The 20,987-nt window shown below is 34.2% G+C and overlaps 1 protein-coding gene across 1 annotated transcript in view; it reads right to left on the bottom strand.

Moving 5' to 3' along the window:
* Nucleotides 1–17,822, bottom strand: part of LOC141393397 (uncharacterized) — a 60,660-nt gene extending 42,838 nt beyond the window's left edge. Inside the window, exons 1-3 of the mRNA XM_073966391.1 lie at nt 17,710–17,822; nt 17,368–17,592; nt 16,860–16,968 (exon numbers count right to left, since the gene is read on the bottom strand). Of these exons, the coding sequence (XP_073822492.1) occupies nt 16,860–16,968; nt 17,368–17,387 (129 nt within the window). The 5' untranslated portion in view covers nt 17,388–17,592; nt 17,710–17,822. The remainder of the gene's footprint in view (nt 1–16,859; nt 16,969–17,367; nt 17,593–17,709) is intronic.
* Between the last annotated feature and the right edge of the window lie 3,165 nt (nt 17,823–20,987).

The raw sequence follows: 20,987 nt of genomic DNA, 5'->3' as shown, positions 1-20,987 counted from the left end.
AATGTGGCGAAGAACGTCAAAATACCTCAAATCCGGATGTACCGTTATATGGGGGCTATACCAAAAAGTGGAGCGATATAGCCCATCTTCGAACTTGACCTGCCTATGGAAAAAAGACCCTCGGGTGCATAATTTCAGCACTCTATCTCAATTATTGCGGACGCTAGAGTGATTACAACAGACGGACAGACAGACGGACAGACGGACAGACGGACAGACGGACATGGATAGATCGTCTTAGAATTTTATCCTGATCAAGAATATATATACTTTATAGGGTCGCAAATGATTAGTTCGATGTGTTACAAACAGAATGACAAACTTAATATACCCTCCATACTATGGTGGAGGGTATAAAAAGGTAGTATTTCTCGCTTCTTATTATCATAGGGCAATAAACAAAATTAAAACACACAGGATTTGTGTGAAGGATATTTTACAAAGCAAAAGAAGAAATGCAGCGAAATGAGAATTGGGTCAAGAAAATCCTTAAGCTGTTCAACCTAAATTGTGGTTTATGACTTGCCCTAAAGAGCAAAGTCCTTCTTTTAGTGAAGAAGGTGTGCCAAGATTTATGTCTAGCAAAAAGGATTTTCATTTCGCTCCTCCTAAAACAAAACAACAGCAACAAGATACCATGGTTAGGGTTATTGTAACCGCAAAATGTGTTTAAATAGAGAATGAAGAAAACAAATAATTAACTTGTCAGACAATGAAAACACATGATTGCATTGAATTACAAAGATCAAATTCTCGAAAAAATTTATAATTGAAAGGGTTAACGACATTAACACAATTGTGTTGGCATACACGGGAGTATAATGTATACCCATACCCACATGTTGTTCTCCTTATTGACCACATTTGCTTGTGTCATCGAAACCCTGGTTGCTGGATGCTACATCCCAGCATGTTCATGTGTGTTGGTTGGTATGCGCAAGCAAGTATTGAAATGGTACTTCAAAAATTATTATTTCATTCTGCATTTCATGACATATTGATTGAAGGACAAGATTATATTCGGAGAATACAAAAAGACTGATAGTGTTGGCATGTCTTTAGAAATACATTTAAGAAGTATTCGACCCACCGATCTTCTGAGAGATATTTTCTGTTTACAGAAGACATTTAAAGGAACTTACATGCATGAAAATCTTCAAATATAATTTCTGTATATAAAATATCTTGAAATGATCTTTTGATTATGTCTATCTCTAGAAGAATATTAAAGACTTATACGGGTTATTCTGTCTATTAAAGACATTTGGAAGGATTTCAATTTATAGAAGCCCTTAAAATATATTCTGTCTAAAGAAAAACGGTGGTCTTCTGTCCACAGACTTTTAAAAGATATTCTGTCCATGGAAGAATTTCTCGACATATTGGAGGGGCCTTTCAATTATAGAAGGATTTGACAATATCACCTCATCATATAAGATCTGTACGCATAATAAGGTGAAAATGAAGATGCAACAACAAGACTATTTTGATTGATTGTTTAAAATATTTTTTCAGCAGTCGTGTATTTTTTGAAATATTTTTCCAGAAATCGTGAATTTTTAAAATATCGAGGATTTTTTTTTAATATTTTTCCAGCAGTCGTGGATTTTTTTAAACATTAGATAATTTTCCAGAAGTCATGGATTTTTGTAAAATATTTTTCCGGCAGTCGTGGATTTTTTAAACTATTTTTCCAGCAATCGAGGATGTTTTAAAACATTTTTCCAGCAATCGTGGATTTTTAAAAAAAGTATTCCAGCAATCATGGATTTTTAAAATTTTTTTCCAGCAGTCGTGGATTTTTTAAATTATTTTTTCAGCATTCGTGAATTTTTTAAAGCATTTTCCAGCAGTCGTGGATTTTTTAAAAAAATTTTCCAGCAATCGTGGATTTTTTGAAGAATTTTCCAGCAGTCGTGGATTTTTAAAATTTTTTTCCAGCAGTCGTAGATCTTTTAAATTATTTTTTCAGCATTCGTGAATTTTTTAAACCATTTTTCCAGCAGTCGTGGATTTTTTAAAATATTTTTCCAGCAGTCGTGGACATTTTAAAATATTTTTCCAGCAGTCGTGGACATTTTAAAATATTTTTTCAGCAGTAGTGGATTTTTTAAATTATTTTTCCAGCAGTCGTGGATTTTTTAAAATATTTTTCCAGATGTCGTGGATTTTTTAAAATATTGTTCCAGCAGTCGTGGATTTTTTAAAATACTTTTACAGCAGTCGTGAATTTTTTAAAATATTTTTCCAGCAGTCGTGGATTTTTTTAAATATTTTTCCAGCAGTAGTGGATTTTTTAAATTATTTTTTCAAGAGTCGTGGATTTCTTAAACTATTTTTTTAAAAGTCGTGGATTTCTTAAATTATTTTTTCAACATTCGTGGATTTTAAAATATTTTTCCAGCAGTTGTGGATTTTTTAAAATATTTTTCCAGCAGTCGTGGATTTTTTAAAAAAAATTTTTCAGCAGTCGTGGATTTTTTAAAATATTTTTTTTTCAGCAGTCGTGGATTTTTTAAATTATTTTTTCAACATTCGTGGATTTAAAAATATTTTTCCAGCAGTTGTGGATTTTTTAAAATATTTTTCCAGCAGTCGTGGATTTTTAAAAATATTTTTCCAGCAGTCGTGGTTTTTTTTAAATATTTTTCCAGCAGTCGTGGATTTTCAAAATATTGTTCCAGCAGTCGTGGATTTTTTAAAATATTTTTCCAGCAGTCGTGAATTTTTTAAAATATTTTTCCAGCAGTCGTGGATTTTTTTAAATATTTTTCCAGCAGTAGTGGATTTTTTAAATTATTTTTTCAGCAGTTGTGGATTTCTTAAACTATTTTCTCAACATTCGTGGATTTTTTAAAATATTTTTCCAGCAGTTGTGGATTTTTTAAAATATTTTTCCAGCAGTTGTGGATTTTTTAAAATATTTTTCCAGCAATCGTGGATTTTTTTAAATATTTTTCCAGCAGTAGTGGATTTTTTAAATTATTTTTTCAGCAGTTGTGGATTTTTTAAATTATTTTTCCAGCAGTCGTAGATTTTTTAAAATATTTTTCCAGCAGTCGTGGATTTTTTAAAATATTTAAAATTTAAAATATTTTTTAGCAGTCGTGGATTTTTTAAAATATTTTCCAGCAGTCGTGGATTTTTTAAAATATTTTCCAGCAGTCGTGTTTTTTTTTAAATATTTTCCAGCAGTCGTGGATTTTTTAAAATATTTTCCAGCAGTCGTGGTTTTTTTTAAAATATTTTCCAGCAGTCGTGGATTTTTTAAAATATTTTCCAGCAGTCGTGGATTTTTTAAAATATTTTCCAGCAGTCGTGGATTTTTAAAAATATTTTCCAGCAGTCGTGGATTTTTTAAAATATTTTCCAGCAGTCGTGGATTTTTTAAGTCGTGTTTTTTTAAATTTTTTTCCAGCAACCATGGTTTTTTAAAAAATTTTTCCAGCTGTCGTGGATTTTTTAAAATATTTTCCAGTAGTCGTGGATTTCTTAAAACATTTTTCCAGCAGTCGTGGATTTCTTAAAACATTTTTCCAGCAGTAGTGGATTTTTTAAATAATGTTTCCAGCAGTCGGAGATTTTTTTTTTAAATATTTTTCCAGCTGTCGTGGATTTTTTAAAAAGTTTCAATTTAAAAATATTTTTCTAGCAGTCGTGGATTTTTTACATTTTTTTCAAGAGTCGTGGATTTTGTTAAATATTTCTCCAACATTCATGGATTTTTTTTTAAATATTTTTCCAGCAGTCTTGGATTTTTTAATTTTTTTCCGGCAGTCGTGGATTTTTTAATTTTTTTCAAGCAGTCGTGGATTTTTTAAAACATGATTTCCAGCAGTCGTGTTTTTTAAATTTTTTCCGGTAGTCGTGGATTTTTTAAAATATTTAAAATTTAAAATATTTTTTTAGCAGTCGTGGATTTTTTAAAATATTTTCCAGCAGTCGTGGATTTTTTAAGTCGTGTTTTTTTTTAAATTTTTTTCCAGCAACCATGGTTTTTTAAAACATTTTTCCAGCTGTCGTGGATTTTTTAAAATATTTTCCAGCAGTCGTGGATTGCTTAAAATATTTTTCCAGCAGTAGTGGATTTTTTAAATAATTTTTTCAGCAGTCGTAAATTTTTTTAAAATATTTTTCCAGCTGTCGTGGATTTTTTAAAAAGTTTCAAATTAAAAATATTTTTCTAGCAGTCGTGGATTTTTTAAAATATCTTCCAGCAGTCGTGGAATTTTTTAAATTTTTTTTTAAGAGTCGTGGATTTTGTTAAATATTTCTCCAACATTCATGGATTTTTTTAAATATTTTTCCAGCAGTCGTGGATTTTTTAATTTTTTTTTCCAGCATTTTTTAAAATATTTTCCAGCAGTCGTGGATTTTTAAAAATATTTTCCAGCAGTCGTGGATTTTTTAAAATATTTTCCAGCAGTCGTGGATTTTTTAAGTCGTGTTTTTTTAAATTTTTTTCCAGCAACCATGGTTTTTTAAAAAATTTTTCCAGCTGTCGTGGATTTTTTAAAATATTTTCCAGTAGTCGTGGATTTCTTAAAACATTTTTCCAGCAGTCGTGGATTTCTTAAAACATTTTTCCAGCAGTAGTGGATTTTTTAAATAATGTTTCCAGCAGTCGCAGATTTTTTTTTTAAATATTTTTCCAGCTGTCGTGGATTTTTTAAAAAGTTTCAATTTAAAAATATTTTTCTAGCAGTCGTGGATTTTTTACATTTTTTTCAAGAGTCGTGGATTTTGTTAAATATTTCTCCAACATTCATGGATTTTTTTTTAAATATTTTTCCAGCAGTCGTGGATTTTTTAATTTTTTTCCGGCAGTCGTGGATTTTTTAATTTTTTTCAAGCAGTCGTGGATTTTTTAAAACATGATTTCCAGCAGTCGTGTTTTTTTAAATTTTTTCCGGTAGTCGTGGATTTTTTAAAATATTTAAAATTTAAAATATTTTTTTAGCAGTCGTGGATTTTTTAAAATATTTTCCAGCAGTCGTGGATTTTTTAAGTCGTGTTTTTTTTTTTTTAAATTTTTTTCCAGCAACCATGGTTTTTTAAAACATTTTTCCAGCTGTCGTGGATTTTTTAAAATATTTTCCAGCAGTCGTGGATTGCTTAAAATATTTTTCCAGCAGTAGTGGATTTTTTAAATAATTTTTTCAGCAGTCGTAGATTTTTTTAAAATATTTTTCCAGCTGTCGTGGATTTTTTAAAAAGTTTCAAATTAAAAATATTTTTCTAGCAGTCGTGGATTTTTTAAAATATCTTCCAGCAGTCGTGGAATTTTTTAAAATTTTTTTTAAGAGTCGTGGATTTTGTTAAATATTTCTCCAACATTCATGGATTTTTTTAAATATTTTTCCAGCAGTCGTGGATTTTTTAATTTTTTTTCCGGCAGTCGTGGATTTTTTAATTGTTTGTCAAGCAGTCGTGGATTTTTTAAAACACGTTTTCCAGCAGTCGTTTTTTTTTTAATTTTTTCCGGCAGTAGTGGATTTTTTAATTTTTTTTCAACCAGTCGTGGATTTTTTAAAACACTTTTACCAGCAGTCGTGGATTTTTTAAATTATTTTTCTAGCGGTCGCGGATTTTTTTAAATACATTTCCAGTAGTCGTGGTATTTTTAAATAATTTTTCCATTAGTCGCCGATTTTTAAAATATTTTTCCAGCAGTCGTGGATTTTTTAAAATAATTTTCCAGCAGTTGTGTTTTTTTTAATATTTTGATAATTAGTTTCTATTTTTTCAACAATCGTGGATTTCTCGAAATATTGTCCATATTATTTTTTAATCAGTCGTGGTATGTTAAAGCTTTTTCCAGCCGTCTTGAATTTATTAATACTTTTTCAACAGTTTAGGTTTTCAATTTTTTTCACTTTCGTAAATTTTTTAAAATAATTTTTTTGCACTATCAAAAATCTTAATTTTTTTCAAAACGTATTCAGAGACTACAAAAAATCCAAAATTCTTTAAAAAATATTTTAGGGACTATAAAACACTCAATTTTATAAGAACATTTTTCAAGGTCTATCAAAAAACATGCATTTTCTCTAAATATATTTCAAAGAATATAAAAATCCTCCATTTTTAAGAATATTTTTTCCCATATATCCTCCATTTGTTCAAGACATATTTTAGTGACTAACTTAAGTTATGTTAAGACTAACTAGTTTTCCCAAGACTATAAACAATCGTGGCTTATTTACCAATATTTTTCTATACAATTTTACAGGAGTATATTTGTTCCCCATTTAAGATGCAGCAGACGATACCAACTAAATTCAATGTGTGATGATACCTTTAGGCCAGTGTCGCCCATTATTGGTATTTTCCTTTACTTTTAAAAATGGTAACAGTGGTAAAAAATGGTAAAAGTGGTGAACTGGTCTCATATAAATTGTATGCTTTTTAAAGTAAAGGAACACTTTGCAGGTTAAAAATGGTAAGAAATGGTAACCTCAGGCACCTAAAGGAACAGAGCTTATATTTCCATCAATACTAAAGCATGTGTGTATGCATGGGTAAAAAAAAACAACAACATGATGTTCACTGTTTGTTTATGTATACGTACACTGTACGTGAGAGAGAGAAGCAAATGCAAAAACAACTCAGTGGGCGCCCTCACTATACTGTCTTTGCAAAGAAGCGCGTCACTGCTTTAGGCACTAGTTTTTTCACATTTTAATAAATACGCTTTAAACGTTTTGAATAAAATTCAACTAAAACTCCTAAACAAATGTGCAAATATTTAAAAAATCAAAATTCCAATGGGATTATATGCAATTTACATCCCTAACAAATGTTGTACAAACCGAATACAGTCAAATGGTAAAAGATTCAAGTGCCTCACACACAATAAACGAATGTACACATACACATATTTATAAATATGTATGTTTACCCTGCCAGCAATTGGAAGTGAGTTTCGCACTCCCTCGCCTAAGAGGTCACTCCGGAGACACGCCAAGGACGAAAGTTGGTGAATTACACAAACAATTTCTATAGCCTTATTGCGGTTACTTTTTATCGCGTATGCGGACACTTCGGAGTGACTTCCAAGGCGATTGTTTACATTTATTTAATGATTTAACACATTTGAACTAATATGGGACATTTTTCTATCTGATGATTATATGAGGTGGTGGTGCAGTGGTAAGCATACTCGCTTTGCACTCTGAAGGTCCGTGTTCGCTTCCCAAGTCAGGCAACAAAACATCACATTTTTAAAATGACAAAATTAATGTAGGCGGAAATTGCAAAGAATAATTTCTCTAAAGAGAGGAAAAATAAAAAAATAAATAAAAATAAAAAAATAAATAAAAATAAAAAAAATTGAAAATTAAATAAAAATAAAAAGTAAATAAAAATAAATAAGAATAAAAAATTTAAATAAAATTGTTTTCATCGCTCTGGGCGACACGCCTAACTTTTTGCTTGCAGGGTATGGATCTATGCAAATGCAAAATGAAACTATCTCCTGTGTTGTCGAATGTTAGCTATAGAGGAGTATGCACAGTACAAAAAGTGGCCGTTTGGCTTAATCAATAATTCAACAACATTTAAGTGCTTTTCATTTTATTTTCAACAGTTTTTGATAAAACCACGAAATACAGTCGTAATCACGCACTTCAATGCATAAAAACGCACACACACTGGCGAAACATGACATGATGGATGCATGCATATTATTTTTTTTTATTTTTGTGTGTACAAGAACTGGCACATTATAGGCCTGCACACAATGGACAGTCAGGCTAAGAAATTTGACAGACATTTTTAATATGATTTCATTTCGCCACTTCCAACACACAACAATAGTCAAAATATATTAAAACAAACAAAAGAATTAATGAAGTAAAATGTTAAATGTGTGTCTACAAAAACGTGTATAATGTTCAGAGCAATAATTTCCTGGGAACAATACCATATGAATTTTATTTTATTTATTTATTTAAGAATATTTGTTATAATTAAAAATTATAATACAGACAGATTATAAAAGCACTAGCAATAAAAGCTATCGTCAAATGCCTTATGAAATTATGTGAGTGGCGCAAACTTTAAGGAGATTTATTTAGGGGGTTTTCAAAAATTGGTCGTATTAACCGACAAAAATATGGATTTTGATTAAAACTCAAATTTTTGCGGTCGAGCTACCTAAAATAATGGACCGACATAGTCACTTTTTGGAGTGGGTCTTATTTTGGGATTCATTCCTCTGTTCCTTCGGCGATATTACAGGGAAATATTTATGAACTTATAGTTAACATATTATTTACATATATGTATTAAATATAAGTTTAATATAACGTTTGTTTTTGAATATTATGTTAATGTGATAGCCTAAAAGTATACAATAATGCCAATGGCCTAAGTGTATGCAACAACTTTGGAAGACACAGATAAATTCTTTTAATTGCCTAAAATGTATCCAAACAGCAAAAAACACAATAAAATCAGATTCAGCCCCAGGAGTATTTTTAAATTCCATAAAAGTGTGGAGTAGAATTAAGGATGATTCACTTGTTTTATAAGACATTTAAAAACATATCAACCACTGTCCGTCCTCTTTTCATTACGAAGCAAACTCATAAAAAATTTATGCCAAAATGGGAATAACTCATAATGAGACCCAAAAGAAATCGACAAAATACAACATATTCCTCCATCTACCAACAAGAAGAAGAACAAATGACAACAATATTAGGAGCAACAACAATGTTGTTAAAAATAATTAATTTTGTCATTGTTGTGTCACCAACAATTTTCTGTTCTTCTCCAAATTCTGGGTGCTACAGATAATGGCCATCTACATATGAATATGGGTGAGTAAAGTGGGTGGTGGTTGGTTTTTTGGTTTGAGAAGTCAGAGTTGTAACTGGGATTTTTGTTTTTGGTTTAAAGATGAAAGTTAAACAAGAAAAGGGTTGGTAGTTGTTATAGATTTGTGTGGTGCCAGAAAGCGGTGGGTGCGGGGACGTTGGGGTAATATGTGTCGGTTATAAAATTGTTCAACTCCCACTTTTTAACACCCGCTTCATATTGTGCTTTAACGGCATCATCATCATCGCCACCATTCACATGAAAACAAACAAACAAAACAATAACTATGGCCAGAAAGTGAAAAAATTTAAAGTTCTCCACAAAATACAAAAACAACACGAAGATCAACGACAATGAATGCAATCAAAGCGATATGCCAGAGCAGTGTTTATAGTAATGTAACATCTTTATGTTGTTGTTGGTGTTTAAACTGAAAGCATAGTGGAAAACCTTACAACATTACACGTTTAAAGAGCACTAACTAACGGACCCTTTTGTTGTTGTTGTTACTGTTACCATTCTGCCGCTTTTAGTTCAAAAGAAATACTTGTATTTGAGGTTTACTCTCTTTTTCTGTTTTTTGCTGTCTGTCACTAGCATTAACCATGCAACCAACAAACAGTGTCGTTGTTGCTGTTGCTTGTTTTTGTATTATCATGATGGCCCATTGCACTGGCACTGTTACACTTGTTTGTCGTATTTAAAAGGACCTATATACTACACACAATGACTTCAACAAGAGTCTAATGCCGGTCACATTTACACAAACCAACAACATTCACACATCCACTCACGCTCACATACTTCAACACATGGTATTCATTTTCATTTACCAACTTGCACTAAGGATATGTAAGGATGTAAAAGCAAAGGATATCGCTTGCATGTATTAGATCCTTGGGTGCAGCAGCAACAGTCTACACTTGTGGCAAGACATTTATTTGCGGTTATTTTGAGTAGTCTCTCCCGTTTGTCAGGGATAAATGGGAGGAGAACATGTCTTGACACTTGGAAATTATTACATTTAAATGAACATCAAAACAACCACCATTCCATTCATTCAGCAGCATTATGTCGCTCCATTAACAACTAAAACCATCAGGCTGCAATAGTTTTGTTAAGTGTTCTCTTGCTATCCCGGTCGTTGTTGCCTATTTGCTGATAATCATTATATTGATGGTTATATCAACTGCATGGCATCTATTTGAATGGAAGTTACACCCATATCCCTGTACAAATTCAATTAAGAGGTTTATTTACTATTTCGTTGGGTGAGTGTGTTTTTAGATATCCTGGCATAAATAGTACCAATTGGTATCCATGGAATATTAGAATTTGAATAGAACCTCATCATCATCGTCCTCATCATTCATAGACACTAATTTGCGGTTAAGCTCTAATGATATCCAAAAAAATAAAAAGAATCCTTTGATGTTCGTGGTTGAGAGTATTACAGGGGGTCATGTATCGGAGTGTATGGAATATGATCGAAATTGATTACGAAGGGGCTGAGAAATATACAAATACTGTCGACAGTTGTAATCATAGGAGCGCTTACACTATGTACACGGCTTTGCCAGGGAATATTGAAAATATCTGGCTAAAGTCCTTTTAATGCTACATCTCAAAAAACGTTTTGTTTCCGTAAACAGGCTTTAAAGAACCTTTATATCATGAAGCCGAGAATTTATTAGCTCGAGCCTACCTTATACCGGGTAGTTTGGGGAAGTCCATTTGACATCAATAAATTGTCGTTTTTTTTTTAAATAAGGATATATGAATTTATTTCCACTGCCACTACAGGATATTTCAGTCGAACACTTAAATCCGCTTCCATTTAGACCACCCGCAAAAACCTAAATCTATTTAGTCTAGTTCGTAATATTTTGTTCAAACTTAGTTTAAGTTCGAAGATGGGCCATATCGGTCCACTCTCTCGGGTACCAACCCCACAAAAGTTCAAATTTTTTTTCCCAAAAATTATGAGCACGATAACTCTCGAAGGGACTAACCGAGTTGGTCCATACCTATGACACGTTGTAATATTTCTACTAGACATAGATCAAGTTCGAATATGAACTACATCGGTCCACACTTTCGGAAAAGTGCAGTTTACGACCTCCTCTCGAATCGTTTAGATTTTTGTTGTAACAACTTGTATTCTCTGACTTCATTTCGACGGTACACGTTTTTTCAGCGGTAAGTCCATACTTCCTGAGAAAATGGACCGAAAGCTTTAAAATCCCGCTAAGGCACCACGCGCACTATAACTCTCCAAAGGATATACAGATTTGGTCCAAAATTTGACAGTCGAAATAGTTTGTCCAAACATAAATCAACTTCTAAGATGGGCCATATCGGTCCACTCCTGTGGGTGTCTTCCCCACAAAAGTTCATAACTTTTCGCTAAAATGGCTTGCACGATAACTCTCGAAGGCAGTAACCGATTTGGTCCATACTTTGCACGTCGTGATATTTCTGCGAGACATAGAACCGGCTATAATATGGACTATGTATGTCAACGTCTTCGGGTACCTCCCACACAAAATTTCGGAAAAGTGCAGTTTAGGACCTATTCTCCAATCGTTTTGATTTTTCTTGCAACAGGTTGCCCTAAAGGTCCCTATTACGAAGAGATATAGAACCGGTTATAATAGGCCTGTATATGTCAACACACACAACATTTTGAAAAGTGCAGTTTAGGACCTACTCTCGAATCGTTTTGATTTTTCTTGCAACAAGTTGCCTTAAAGGCCCCTATTACGATGGTACAACTATTTGAGTTGCAAGTCCATACTTCTTGAGAAAAGGACCCAAAAGGTGAACAAGTGAGCCAAGGCTATAGTCGGGTCGGGGCCGACTATGTGGTACCCTACACCACTACCCCTGTGCATAAGCTTTTGACTGGTAAAATTCAAAATATTAAAATTGAGATAGCTTAGCGCCTTTGCTCTGAAAGTCTTCATTAATACAGGTCAATTTTGTTGAAACGCATTTAATTAAGTGTATCGTCAGTACAAATCAAATAAAAAACGGAAAAGTGGGATGTACGCCAACCATCAATGGGTTTCTTTCTCTTTGAGACCCCCATCAAACCCTAAAATTTCGTGAGGATCCGATCAAAATTACGACCTGTAGTATGATTGCACAAAAAATGGGAACAACATACGTTACATCGTTGCATAGTTGATATATTCTACTTTCATTATCAGGTTTTGCTTTTGATATACCCCTTATAGAAGCGGAGATATTCACTTTGAAATAAAGCGTTGGCTTTTTCTTCAAATAAGTTTTTTGCCCATTATCCGTCCATCACCAAAATCAATAGGCTTCTTCCTTTGTAGGACCTCCATTAAACCCCAAGATCTCGTGACGGTCCGATCAAAATTGCGACCTGTAGCGTGACTACAAAAAAATGGAACACGTTAAAAGTATCAGTCGGCTTTGCCGACAGAGATATACCATCAGCCTGTGTGAATTGAAACTTTCATCTATTCACAATATCAAATATAATACCGGCTGTACATTTCCAAAGGATCTTCGAACAGATCCTAAACTGTCCTTAAAAAATGTTGAACTTTTGTGGATGAAGACCGATATGAACCATTTCTGAAGTAAAACTACCTTTGGACAAAATGTTAGGAGATCGAAAGTTTGTACGGTTGCTCCGTTCAACAGATATAGCCCGTAGCTTTTTAGTGAAATTTTTTTAACTTTGGGTGGAGTGAGGTACCGAAAGTTGGGCATCGGTAGTGCCAATCTTCGAAATTATAGAAAGCTTGGAAAAATATTACGGAAGCCAAATTTTGGACCAAATCGGCTGATCCGATCGAGAGTTATCGTACGATTCATTCAGCCACTTTACATGGTGCCATAGAGGTTTTTATAACTTTAGGGCTATTTTCTCAGGACGAGTGGATTTGCGACTTAAAAAAATTGTACCGTCGTAATGGCGGCAACGAATGCAATTTATTACAACAAAGATCACAGTGATTCGAGAGAAGGCCGCAAACTGCATTTTTTTTTTTTGAAATCTTGTGCGGGAGGTTGACATATGCAGTCCATATTCGAACCTGATCTATGTCTTGTAGAAATATTACGATGTTCAAAGTACGGACCAAATCGGATACTCTCCTCCAGAGTTATCGTGCGCACAAATTTTCCGAACATTTTTGAACTTTTGTAGGGGAGGTACCGGAAGGAGTGGACCGATATAACTTATCTTCAAACCTAAACTAAGTTTGGATAGAATATTACGAAGGCCAAATTTTGGACCGAATCGACAGATCCGTTTGAGAGTTATCTTGCACTTCACCCATTACACACGGTGTCAGAAGAATTTTTCAGGCTATTTTCTGAGGAAGTATGGACTTGCCCTTGATGAAACTTATACTGTCGTATAGAGGGCAGTAAATAGAAGTTGTTACAACAAAAATCAAAGCGATTCGAGAGCAGGCCCTAAACTGAACTTATCCGAAATTTTGTGCGGGAGGTTCCCGAAGGAGTGAAACGATTGAGTCCATATTGGAAGCTTAAATAAGTCTGGTAGACGTTTCACGATTTGCAAAGTATGGATCAAATCGGTTACTCCCTTCAAGAGTTATCGTACGCACAAATTTTCTGAACATTTTCGAACATTTGTGCGGGGGGGGGGGGGGGGGGGGGTGTACCGGACCTTGTTTTTGCAAGGTCCCGAACCAAAGCTGCGATATTCGTCATTATTATTAAAATCGCAAAAATGAAAAGTTGGATTCTATTGGCGGCTATTGCGATATCTTCGTTGTTTGACCACCTACGACAACCTTAGTTACATCGTTGCAAAGGTGATATTTTCTACTTTCATTAGGTTTTAGGTTTTTCTTTTGATATACTCCATATAGAAGCGGAGATATTTGCTTTGAAATAAAATGTCGAATTTTTCTTCAAATAAGTTTTTTGCCATCCCGACCCCTTAATATTATCCGACCATCACCAAAATATTCTTCCCCTCCGGGACCCTAATCAACACCCAAACTTTGGTGACGATCGGATTAAAATTGCGACTTGTAGCGTGATTACAAGGTTTAGATGGACAAACGGACAGACGGACGGACGGACACACATAGCCAGATCGACTCAGCTCGTCGAGACATTCATAATACCCTATACCAAAATGTGGAAAAGGGTATTATAAGTTAGTTTTGGTATAAGTTCATGTAACACCGCGAAATATTCGTCGGAGACCCCCAATGTGGTATACCAATCTTCATATCTCGACGAGATAAAGCGATTTTGAGATGTGTGTCTGTCCGTCCGTCTGTCCATTATAAATTGTAAACACGATCCAGGCCGCAATTATGGACCGATCGTCACGAAATTTTGTATGGAGGTCGGGTTCAGATCAGAATAGATCCCTATTCTTATTGGTGATGATCGTGAAATATTTAGCGGGTGAAATGGACCAAAAACATAATATTTATCCAATTTTCTAGCGGCTCTGTAGGTATCAATAATAGTCCGATCAACGCGTAATTTTAAAAAAGGTAAGAGTATATCACAAAGGAGAAGCTTGCAATTTGAGATGGCGATCGGATAACATTTAGAAGGTTAAATGGACCAAAACTTTTGTGTGCAAATTTTTAATATACAGCGTCTATCTTAATTCCTGGAAGTGACATTTCGGACAAGTGAGATATACTTGAAAGTGGAACGCTTGACCTTTCAATTGATGCTAATTATGTTGTGTGTATGATCAGATAACAGAGTTACATCCTAATATATACCGTTATTTGTTTGTAGTGAAATAATAAACTCGCTAGAAGTCGCAATTATACATCAATAGTTACGAAATTTTGCACCGGGTAAGAGTATAGGTCGAAAAAGATGCTTACAATTTTGAATGATGATCTGATAGTCTTTAGCGGGTGAAATGGACCATTACTTTTGAATGAAAAATATAAAAATTTTATTTTTGGCCGATATTTTAATTCCTTGAGGACATATATATTTCGCAAAGTAGCCTACATATGGGAAAAAACTACTGACCTTTCCTCTGATGTAAATTGCAATAAAGTGTATGCTAGATAACGGGCCTACTGCCTAATATATAATGGGTTCTGTGTAGATACCACATTTTTATCCCATATTACATATTGTCTCTCCAAAAGTTTATGTAACACCACGAAATATTCGTCCTTGACCCCTTATTTGGTATGCCAAAATTCATATCTCGACGAGATAAAGCGATTTAGCGATGTGTCCATTAAAAATTGTAAACAAGCTTAAGGCCGCAATTATGGACCGATTGTAATGAATTTTTGAAGGAGGTTGGGTTCGGGCCAGAATAAATATGATTAGTTTTTGGTGATGATCGTGAAATGTTCAGGGGATGAAATGGACCAAAAAAATTTAACCAGTTTTGTAGCGGCTCTGTAGGTCAAAATAATAACCCGCAACATTTTAAACAATGTTTGAGTTTATGATGAAGAAGAAGCGTACAAACCAACGTGAAGATCAGATAATACTTAGCGGGTTAAATGGACTGAAACTGTTTTGTGAAATTGGTAAAAATTTCAATAACGTAGCGGTTAAACAGCGGAAGTAGTAGTACTACATAAGTGGGTTTCATTACATTTTAGTTTGTGTGAACTAAATTTTCCTTTCCTGCTCTATCTTTGTCATGCTAGATAACTTTTTGGTTTTGGTTATAAGTATTATACATTACATCTCTGATATTTGATAATTAAATTTTCACAATCATTGATAGTGGTATAGGGTATCCCATGGTCGGCTCCGTCCGACTATAGACTTTTCTTACTTTTTTGGTATATATATATGTATGGGTCTACGACCATTATTTCGATGCGTTACAAACTTTTTGGCAAAACCAACTTATAATACCCTCACCGCATAGTGGTGCAGGGTATAAAAACCCTATGGCCAGCAAGTGTAGTGGCTGGTGCGACGGACAACTCCCGAACCGTTGGTCCACACTTTGCATATCGTAATATGTCATCGAATATTAAATGAAATTCGAAGATGGTCCCCACAGATCCACTCTTTCCGGTGCCTCCCCCAGAAAAGTTCAAAAATATGCGCTAAAATGGTACGCGCGATATCTCATAAACTGAGCAACCGATTTGGTCTCAACTTTGGATCTTGAAATATTTTGTCCAAACTTAGTTTATAGACCCACACAAATGTTCAACGTTTTTGTTTAAGTGCGGTTAAGGGTCTGTTCGAGGATCCCTTGTAAATTTTTACCGAAGGTACTCCTACTGACATTGTTTACAGCTTTTTTTCGTGGCTAAGTATATGTTTCCTGGCATAATGGTCCAAAAGCTCTAAATTATATGGTGACTGTATATGACTGATGGGCGCAATATCTATCGAAATTAATGACTCCCACAATAAGCCCCACCCAAAATGGGCTACGTCGGTCCATTCCTTTAGGTACATCTCCCGAAAAACTTAATCCAAATCAATATTTTTAACGGCAAGTTGATACGTCCAAAATTCTGAAAACCTCCTAAATACATAAAAGTTTTTTGGGAAAGAAGTGTTTCAATTCACACAGGTTGGAAGTATAGCTCTGTCGGCCAAGCCGACTGATACTCTTTCACTTGTTTTCACACTTGTTTTCTGTGGTTCTAATCAGGGCTGTGGAATAGAGTTAAAAATGGCTCGACTCCGAAAAAGAAAAAATTGCAGTAAAGGATTGCTGTATATGGGATGCCTATCGATCTGCTTACGAAATACTTGTATGTGAATATATGTACTCGGTTGTTCGAAAGACCGGAATATACAAAATATGTATACATATGTAATAATATGTCGATAAATTTAGTGGTGAGAACTAAAGGTTATGCAATTTTGGTTGTGTCGTGTGGCTTATAGTCACTTCAAAAGTTTGTCAACAAAAGCATACATAGAAACATTTTTAAATGACTTTGTGCGCGACCTTTTTTTATCGAATCTCCTTATAACTAAGTAAAACTCATCAAAATGTGATTCAGGAATATGAGGTTGTAAAAAAGTCATAACCTTAGTGTACATACCTTTATTGTGACTGCTATAATTGCAAAATAAATTGATGTGGTTGATCGTATATCCTTTGTTGTTGTTGCTGCGACGTAGTGGTTGCATTTTGTTGTGTTTTGTGTTTTCCTTTTAAAGTTTAAGAGACCGATCGTATAATCCGGCTCGAAGGACCAATGTTTGCCAAGCAAATATGTAAAGAAAATTAGAAAGAAATAAAACATAATTGTGAAAAGTACATAGTCGTATTTTATGGTAGTAGACAGAATCTAACAAGGAAGGAAAAACATCATTGGGACGAATTTAAAGGGTTTAAATAAAAACCTCAATGCAAATTGTTCCACTATATTGCCAGCAAATAATCTGGGCAATTAAACTAACTTGTTTATTGCATTAAGCCAAAGTTATGAGCTGTGGTCCATCAGCATTATTGGAATAGTATATTAATATGAATATTTCGTACATAAACTTCACCATAAGAACGTTAATTAAGTTCTTATAACATAACAAAAATAAGTAAATAATTACCATAGTAACCTTTTATCCATCTAGCTCCTTTAATGGTTTGCAAAGAAAGCCTTTGATTATATCCAAGATTTTTTTTATTTTTCACCAGTTTTTATGGGTATTTTGTATCCTTTAACCATTTTTTACACAAAATTTATGGCACTAATTATACATTTTATTCAATCAACACTTGTTTGGGGTTTGGAAAATGATTTGGACATTTGGAACTTATTTCCTTGTTATGGGCTTCACATTCATGCATATTAAAACAACATAATTTTATTTCATTTGTTTAATTTCTTTCAAATCTTCGTATTTTTTATATTTTATAATATTTAATTTATATATTTTTTAATTTATTACATTTAAAAACCCTTCATCTCCTTTTCTGTTTTTATTATTTAAAATTATTACTCTTCAAAAACAAGTAAATCACTTTGAGCGTTCGTGCGCTTTTACCGCTATCTGAATTCCGCTTCCGTCAACGTTTCATTTGTTACTAAACATTTCATATGTTGGGGGCTGTGAATTCCTACGAGGCACAATATGTATACTTCACACAAGTACAAATACGCCGGCCGCTCATCATCAATCGCCCATTTAGGGAAAATATTTTCTCTCCGTTGTTGCGGTTTACTCGTATTTTTCTTTTTCTCTTAACCTACACGAACATTTGTCGTGTATTCGTATGTTACGGAGGCTCCCCCAAGGCAATTGTTTACAATGTTAGTAAAGTCGTGCGGCGTTTGTCGTCTGGCGTTGGGAAATGTTGCCAGTGCAAATGTTGCTGAAGGACATTAGAAGGAAAAAATATTGGCATATAATAGAACAAATATTGATTAGCAAAGAATTACTGAGCTCAGTGTTGAAAAACGTGAACAAATCTAGTGACAAATCTTAAATATCATTGGAAGACTACCCTCAGGTGTTCTGCAGACATAAGACTTGCGTAAAGCCCCCAAAGGATTGCAATAAAAATCGTCTGCTTAGTGAAGACTTCCTCTGTTAATAAAAGAACACTTACAGGTCTTCAATCTACAAAAAAAAACAAGTAAGAAATTAACAGTCAGCTGCACCGACAGAGATCCTCAGCCTCGGACCTACACTGTTAAACTGTAATTTTTCCAAATTTTGTGTGGAAGGTATACGAAGGAGTATACCAATTTAGTCAATATTCAAACGTGATGTATGCTTGGAAGTATTATTACCATATGCAAGTTATGACTAATTCGGTTACTCCCCCGAGAATTATCGAGACCTCATAAAGGTCTTCTATAGGCAGAAGACCTCATAAAGTTCAGCTATGAATAGAAGGCGTCATAAAGTCCTTCTGTACCCAGAAGACCCCCTTAAGGTCTTCTATACCCAGAAGACCTCCAAAAGGTGTTATATATCCAGAAGATCTCCAAAAGGTCTTCTATGGATAGAAACCTCCTAAAGGTCTATTATGAATAGAAGACCTCCTAAAGGTCTCTTTGGACGGAAGACCTCCTCAAAAGGTCATTTTTGGATAAAATACTTCCAAAACGACAATGGATAGAAGACTTCATAAAGGTCTTCACTGGATGGAAGACTTCCAGAACGTGTATGGATAGAAGACTTCTTAAAGGTTTTCTACAGATAGAAGACCTCCTTAAGGTCTTCTACAGATAGAAGACCTCATAAAGGTCTTCTACAGATAGAAGACCTCATAAAGGTCTTCTACAGAAAGATGACCTCCTAAAGGTATTCTATAGGCGGTAGACCTTCTATAGGTCTATTATATATAGAATGCCTCCTAAAGCTTTTGTAAGGAAAGAAGACTTCATGGAGGTCTACTACAGATAGAAGACCTCCTAAAAGTCTTCTATAGACAGAAGACCTCCTAATTGGTCGTTTGTGGACAGAAGGCCCAATAAAAGTCTTCTACTGGTAGAAAACCCCATAAAGGTCTTCTCTAGATCGAATACCCAAAGGTTTTCTACTGATAGAAGACCTCCTCTCGGTTTTCTATGGATAGAAGACTTTCTATCGGTCCACTATGAATAGAACAGCTCTTATCGGTGTTATTTGTATAGAAGACCTCCTATTATAGAGCCAATCTATCAGTCATAATTTTCTCTGATAAACAATGTAGCAGCAAGATGTTGAGTGTGTTTGGCATGGCAATGCCATAATTCCAAGTCTCCAACTAACGGTCAGCATTGCAATGTTGCCAATGTTTCAGTGATGGTTTCAACACTGCTAAGTGCCTCTCTTACAGACAACTTTTCCTCCTCAATGTTAATTTAACATTTTGGAGTCTGATAAGCAATGTAGCAGCAACACGTTGAGTGTGTTTGACATGGCAATGTCATTATTCCAAATCTCCAACTAACGGCCAGCATTACAATGTTGCGAATGTTTCAGTGATTCTTACAGCACTGTTAAGTGGCTCTCTTATAAACAACTTTTCCTTTTCAATGTTAATTTAACATTTTGGACTATTTAACATTTTGGCTTCATAGAGGTCTTATAAATATAGAATTGGAAGGCCTCATAAAGTTCTTCTATAGATAGAAGATATTTTAAAAATTTTCCATAGATAGAATATCTCCTTGAGGATAGTGAGAAGACATCTTAAAGACCTTTTATAGATAGAAGGTCTTCTGTGCATAGAATACCTCCAATCAGTCTTCTGCGGATAGATGACCTCCTATCGGTCTTCTATAAATTGAAGATCTGCTATCTGTTTTCCATGGATAGAAGACCTCCTATCGATCTTCCGTGGATAAAACAGCTCTTATAGGTGTTCTTTATATAGAAGACCTCCCATTATAGAGCCAATCCATCAGCCATAATTTTCTCTGATAAACAATGAAGCAGCAAGATGTTGAGTATGTTTGACATGGCAATGCCATTAATCCATATCTCCAACTAACGGACAGCATTACAATGTTTCAGTGATGGGTACAACACTGTTAAGTGGCTATCTTACAAACAACTTTTCCCCTCAATGTAAATTTAACATTTTGGACTCTGATAAACAATGTAGCAGCAACATGTTAAATGTGTTTTATATGGCAATGCCATTATTCCAAATCTCCAACTAACGGCCAGCATAGCAATGTTGCCAATGTTTCAGTGATGGTTAAAACACTGTTAATTGGCTCTCTTAAAAACAACTTTTCCTCCTCAATGTTAATTTAACGTTTTGGACTATTTAACATTTTGGCCTCATAGAGGCCTTCTATAGATAGAAATTGAAGGCCTCATAAAGTCCTTTTATAGATAGAAGATATTCTAAAACTCTTCTACAGATAGAATACGTCCTAGAGGATAGAGAGAAGACCTCTTAAAGGTCTTTTGTATATATGTAGAAGGTGTTCTGTGGATAGAAAACCTCCAATCAGTCTTCTGTGGATAGATGACCTCCTATCGGTCTTCTATGGATAGAACAGCTCTTATCTGTATTCTTTCTTTAGAAGACCTCCTATTATAGAGCCAATCCAGCAGTCATAATCTCCTGTGATAAACAATAAAGCAGCAACATGTTGAGTGTGTTTGACATGGCAATGTCATTATTCCAAATCTCCAACTAACGGCCAGCATTGCAATGTTGCCAATGTTTCAGTGATGGTTACAACACTGTTAAGTGGCTCTCTTACAAACAACTTTTCCTT

This window comes from Musca autumnalis, unplaced genomic scaffold (assembly GCF_047663935.1).
Source record: "Musca autumnalis isolate F117 unplaced genomic scaffold, ASM4766393v1 scaffold_2, whole genome shotgun sequence".
Lineage (NCBI taxonomy): Eukaryota > Metazoa > Arthropoda > Insecta > Diptera > Muscidae > Musca > Musca autumnalis.
This window is presented reverse-complemented; position numbering and strand designations above follow the sequence as displayed.